Genomic DNA, 6,064 nt, shown 5'->3' on the forward strand with positions numbered 1-6,064 from the left:
GGTATCTGAATGGTTTCTTATACAGCCGGTATTATAGACCACCTTTTTACACCACAGATATTGTTTAACTAAGGGGTCTATTTATTAAAACAATGCAGTGACAATCAATATGTATGGCTGCATAATGAAATAACACTGTCATTTACCATGATGGGACTGCTCAGTGAGCCCCACCAAAGATCCCCCTCCTCCATGAAGATTTTGTGCTATTTACCAGCAGCCTAGTGCTGCCTGAGAATGGAGGAAGTGCTATGTGTATGCGTAGAGCACTTATGCCGGAGAGGCTTCAGCTGGATCCCATTGTAAAATACAAGTAAATAATAAATAAATTAACTAGTGTGACTGTCACCATAGAGGTATATAGGGACTACGGCAATCTCCTTTCTTAAATAGCAAGTGGTGAGAGAGCCTTTTGTTGGGATTTACGCTGGCATTTTGTCTCTTCAACAGTTGTTAAATAGACCCCTTAACTCTATTAATGAGCCCTTACTGAATTACAATGACATGAGTTAATGTTGAAGCTTACTCATCCCAGTGTTGCATATACTGGTAATAAGAGGAAGAAGATACAACAGTAAAGTCAGCCTTTCCATAAAAATATAAGTTCATTTTACACCATAGGGTCATTTAATGACATTGTACAACAATATGCTGTAACCTGTACGTTTCATTAGTCTGACCACTCTAGAATGCTAAAAGTCATCTAATTGTTTTTTAATGGGTAACATCAAATTATCCTTAGCACCAAGGGCCCGATTCATTAAGGATCTTAAATGAAGAGGTATCTTATTTCAGTCTCCTGGACAAAACCATGTTACAATGCAAGGGGTGCAAACTAGTGTTCTGTTTTGCACATAAGTTAAATACTGACTGTTTTTTCATGTTGCACACAAATACTTGATAGCTTATTTGTACACTGAAATGTAAAGTTGATATTTGTGTGCTACATGAAAAAAGAGTCAGTATTTAACTTATGTGCAAAACAGAACACTAGTTTGCACCCCTTGCATTGTAACATGATTTTGTCCAGGAGACTGAAATAAGATACCTCTTCATTTAAGATCCTTAATGAATCAGGCCCCATGTTATTAAATAAGCCACAGTGTATCATCATGCAAACATTGAGTTTCTTGATACTGTTCACGATGTATCTCACACAAAAAAATGTAAGTAACTGGACAAGCAAAATGTCTATCTTGCACTGTTTAACATCCTCATTGCTATATCAGTATAAAGACACTCATAAAAGAAATAATACTTTTATCAGTTGGGAACACTACTGAATATTGCTTTACGAACGATTTTGTACTAACGTAAAAATAAGAATAAAAATACATGTGACGCAAATGACATATTGTGATGCAGTCCCCTTTAAGAATTACAACTCCAGCTACAGAAACACCTGATGTCAGGGAATAATTTGAATGCATTGCCATCGGGTATCCATGGCAACAGCAGAATGCAATGTGTTGTCCTTGATCTAAATAAGCTTTCTCTCAAGTAGTACTATGTGCTGTTTACAAATCATTTAACACTTTCTCAGCCATGTGATTCCATAATAAAAGTCATATATTTTATAGATTACCGTAATTATCGTCTTCATAGTACCCCAACAACAGGGGTATTGACCCCTTTTTTAGAACCAACCAATAATTTGTTATTGCACCAACTTTAAATATTATATTGTGTAATCTTTATACCTTATCCCTGATAACACTATTAACACTAATGTACCCTCACAACTGTCCCAATCTCTACTCTGAACAACATTTGCTCCTCGTTTCAGCTGTGCCCTCTTCCACTTACAATGTAAGCTCTCTAATAAGCAGGGTCATCCATACCGTTTGTTTTCATCTCTGCGTTTATTTTATCTGCCTTGTAAGTCCTTGTTTAATGTATGTCCTGTTTTCCCTACTGTACGGCGCTGCGGAGCGCTGTGGCACCTTACAAATCTACAATAATAATAATAATACCAGCTCAATACACAGGCTAAAACTGGTGTTATAGTGACTGTGACATCATAAAGAGAGTGACTTATATTAGAATATATTTTAAAGCGCTTTTGTGCAAAGACTCTACCTGGTGATAAGTAAGGGTGGTGTTATGAAGTGTGTGCTATAGAAAGGGAATACTGTATTATCAAATTGATTTGCTGCTTAGCAACTACATCTATGCACATCATGCATGCATTTAAGCAAACTTAGGCTATGTGAACAAGGGCATTAATAATTCCCGTGTCCTCTGTTCTGTATTTGACAGTTGTGTGGAGGAGAGATGAAGTTTCACATACACACCATTGATCTCTGTTGAGAGATATTGGTGCAGTGCATACAGATACCTTTGCAAGGCAGATGTTGGAACAATAGGACATGTTCTGCTTTTCCCTGTACCTGAGCTATTATCTGCCTTTGAAAGATAGTTGTGAGCACTGCACCAGTGTCTCTCTCGCTCTCTCTATAGAAATCAATGGTCTCTATGTGAGATTTGTACCAGAACAGAATGTGAGATTCTTACAAGGAGAAAGGGGGAGACAAGGAAACTAACCGACTTGGGGTGATTTAGAGTCTGACACAAGTGCATTAATGCTGAGTAAATATACATCTTGAGTAACATTTGTTGCACAGCTTGTCAGTATTTTGAGCTGCTCTTATCTAACACTTATGCTTGAAGAGGCTGATCAGGGCCATTTACGATAAGAGCATGCAAACACAGAACCCCCTCTAATATGCATCTTATTTTAGGTTACAGGTATCTTTAAAATACATTCCTTACCAGACATAAATTGTATGCCTGCACAGAATGCGTACAGTTATGATGACTGATGCACATGTGCTCCTGGCACATCTATACACTAAGTTTAGAGTTGCATAAATCTTAAGATGAGTGAAACTCAAAACACAGATGTCAAAAATGAAGTATGCAGCTGTATATTTGCACATATGCAAACTGACAACTTTAACGTTCGTCTCTGTATTACGCTCCTTGTGCACAGGCCTTTAACCATGTAGAAATCTGGTCATCCAGAACAGATCTGTGAGCGATTTGGTCCCATCTCTGGAGGGCCCAGTTGCCCACATCAGGATAACCAGTTGTTGGGTTGAATGGCTACATCACAATGTGAATGTGCCCCCTACCACTTCCAGTTTGTCCCATGACCTCCTATGTACGTAGGTGGAGATGATCGGCTGATCTGATTTTTAATTCTCTCAGAACAAATCCGATAGGATTGAAAATTATTATAATGCAGCATACGGGATAACAAATTGTCCTCATCCACTAAAACACAACACAAGAGGTTTTGCGCAGTTGGTTGATATACAAAGATAGTGATATTAGTTAGAACACAATCTTCATAGCATCCTCAGGAACCAGGAATGTTTACTAGAAACAGGACAGGTAGTAAGTATGTAAGTACATAATACAGACTTACATAAACATGTTCACTAGTCTCATTGTGAAATCTGTGCATCACATCACAAGAAACACACAATTATTTTCTTAAAAACAAGGTAATTTATTCATTCTGAAAATTCAGAGACTTTGGTAGACCTTTTTGCAAAATGCATACATTTAAATAAATGATTTTTTTTTACTTATTACAGAATTACAATAAAGCATATAAAACATATTAAAATGTAGTATTTCAAAAGGGTACCAAAATGATCTATTCATTAAAACTGCATTGTAGAAATAATTCCAGTTATTCAGAAGAGAGTGTGAGGAGTATCACAGTTTACATTTTGAAGTGTGTTGCTGACAAAGGGGAATTACACATTTACAAGTTATAGCAATTATTCCAAAACATATTTTATCCTGGGAACAATGTTATAAATCACAGAAACTATTTCCTGACTCAACAGTATTACATTTTGATATATAAAATAACAATCTGGACATGTTGGCATATATAAAAAACCATGTTGTTTTTCTAAAAAAGCACTGTTGTAATTATAATTGAATGACCAATTATGGGGCTTTTGTTAACTTGAACGCAAATTGCGTTTCTGGCGAATGATACGTTTTTGTTTTTTTTTATTTCTGGGCAAGCGCAAAAAGTACTAGTTCAGAAAATAGTGGTGTGTTCAGCAGTTATAGTTCTGGAAGTTATTACTATTTTATAGGCTACATGTGAATGAGAAGATTTCATCTCTGCTGTCCTCCTTTGCACCATTACAGTTGAGTGGCAGAGAAAGTTAAGAAAGTTCATACGCCATTTGTTTGTATTACATGGAACACATTTATTTTACACTGCTAAAAAAAAATGTAACCCAGTGTTTCTCAGTCCAATTACCTGAAAGCTTCCAACAATCTTCTTACCAGTGGCGAGCAACAATACTTTCCAGTTGGAGCTTACTGAACACCACTTACAGTGGCATTCTCAACAACTTTTCCAACTATATCCATGTCCTCTATGGAGATATTAGGCTGATAGAGGGCACAGGTATGAGATGCGTTAGTAGTCTCTTCAGTCTGATCTCTTGTAGCAATGGCAGTTCTTTAGATCTCAGAATTGGCATAGCAATGTTCATAAGGAAGGCAAGTGTGTGAACTGATGTTATAATAATGGGTAACTTTTTCTAAATATACATAAGTCTCTATATATATACATTGTGATTACATGAAAGTCAGTTCACAGACCATCAGAGAGACATGCCAGGTGTTCCAGTATAGCTATCTATGCCTGATGAGTGACACTGTGGACATCCGCAGAGACAGCAGGGTCGCAGAGTGTCCATGAAGGGAAAAGTTTGGATATTGAGATGCAGCTGACATGTACTTGTCCCTTCATGTGTACAGTTATAAGGATCTGTGCCTCCAAGCACTGCAGGGCTGTCACTGTGCACACACGGGTGCAGGATGAGAGGGGTCCGGTGCCCCGTTGGTTACACATAGTTTTTCTTATCGTATTCCCCGTTGGAAGTTGGTCTCCGAGAGGCAGAGTACTTGACAGGCGGGGTGAGGTGCCCTTTCATAGGGCATGAGAAGCAGAGTAGAATACCCCCCAATAGCAATAGCGCAGTAGCCGCCCAGCCAACGTACAAAGCCGCCCCCATCTCTCTCTTCCTGGAAGCATGTACAAGGGGGTCATAAAACTCTCTGATCACGATATTGGCGATCCAGCAGAGCGGAATAAGGACCAGCAGCCCGGTCAATATGTAGATGATTCCTCCAGCAAACACGATTCGGCTTTTCACGCTGCTACCTTGGAAGCAAGTGGTACACTGAGCCCCCACAATAGTGACCAAGAGTCCGATGAGACCCACGATGGATGCCAGCACAGTGAGAGCCCTGCCAGCCTGCAGCTCCGGGCTGAGCGCTAGGATAGAATCATACACCTTGCACTGCATCTGTCCAGTACTTTGCACCACACAGGACATCCATAGACCTTCCCAGATGAACTGTGCAACAACGATGTTCTGTTCTATGAAAGCAGATACTTGCCACATGGGGAGCGCACATGCCAAGATCACTCCTACCCATCCGATGATGCTGATGGACAGACCGAATACCTCAATAGCGCCCGAACTCATCTCCGACCTCTGCACCTCGCTGCCCACTAAGGACTTGCGGCTGGGTAACTGCTGTGTGCTGTAATATCAGACTGGCTGGATAAGATTGTATTTTGCTGTATGCTCCTATGTCTATTTTCTGCTATCTGTTCTCTGAATGAACGATGGGCTCTTCTTTATCAGTAGCTAGTGTGTCTCTCTGTTCTCCTAGTCATATCTCTGAGCTTCAAGCTCCTCGGTTCTCCTAATAAGTAGCCCTCCAAGTCCAGGTCCTCCTCCCCCCAGGGACATTCCGTCAGCTAATCACGAGCTCAAGCATCCTGCGGCCACCAATGACAGATTGGGGGCTGACTAAAGGTATACCAGCTAGTGGAAAGAAAGGGTTGGAGGGCTGCCAGGGTTTAGGATTAGGGGAGCACCTGCTGAAGGAAGGAGGAGGACTGAGAAACCAAGAGGAAAACAGAAAAAGGAAAATAAAGGAACTCATCACACTGGCAGTGCTAGTAAACTGTCTGTGAACGGTGTGTTCTGTTTTCCTTTCTGTCCAGGAAGGG

General features: G+C 39.9%; 1 protein-coding gene across 1 annotated transcript; it reads right to left on the reverse strand.

The window, feature by feature from the left end:
- Positions 1 to 3,490: 3,490 nt before the first annotated feature.
- Positions 3,491 to 5,747, reverse strand: CLDN5 (claudin 5). Its single transcript, XM_075216423.1, has one exon. It carries the CDS (start codon positions 5,529 to 5,531, stop codon positions 4,884 to 4,886), a length of 648 nt encoding a protein of 215 aa, XP_075072524.1. The 5' UTR covers positions 5,532 to 5,747; the 3' UTR covers positions 3,491 to 4,883.
- Between the last annotated feature and the right edge of the window lie 317 nt (positions 5,748 to 6,064).

Source organism: Mixophyes fleayi, chromosome 1, assembly GCF_038048845.1.
Source record: "Mixophyes fleayi isolate aMixFle1 chromosome 1, aMixFle1.hap1, whole genome shotgun sequence".
NCBI classification, from domain to species: Eukaryota; Metazoa; Chordata; class Amphibia; order Anura; family Limnodynastidae; genus Mixophyes; species Mixophyes fleayi.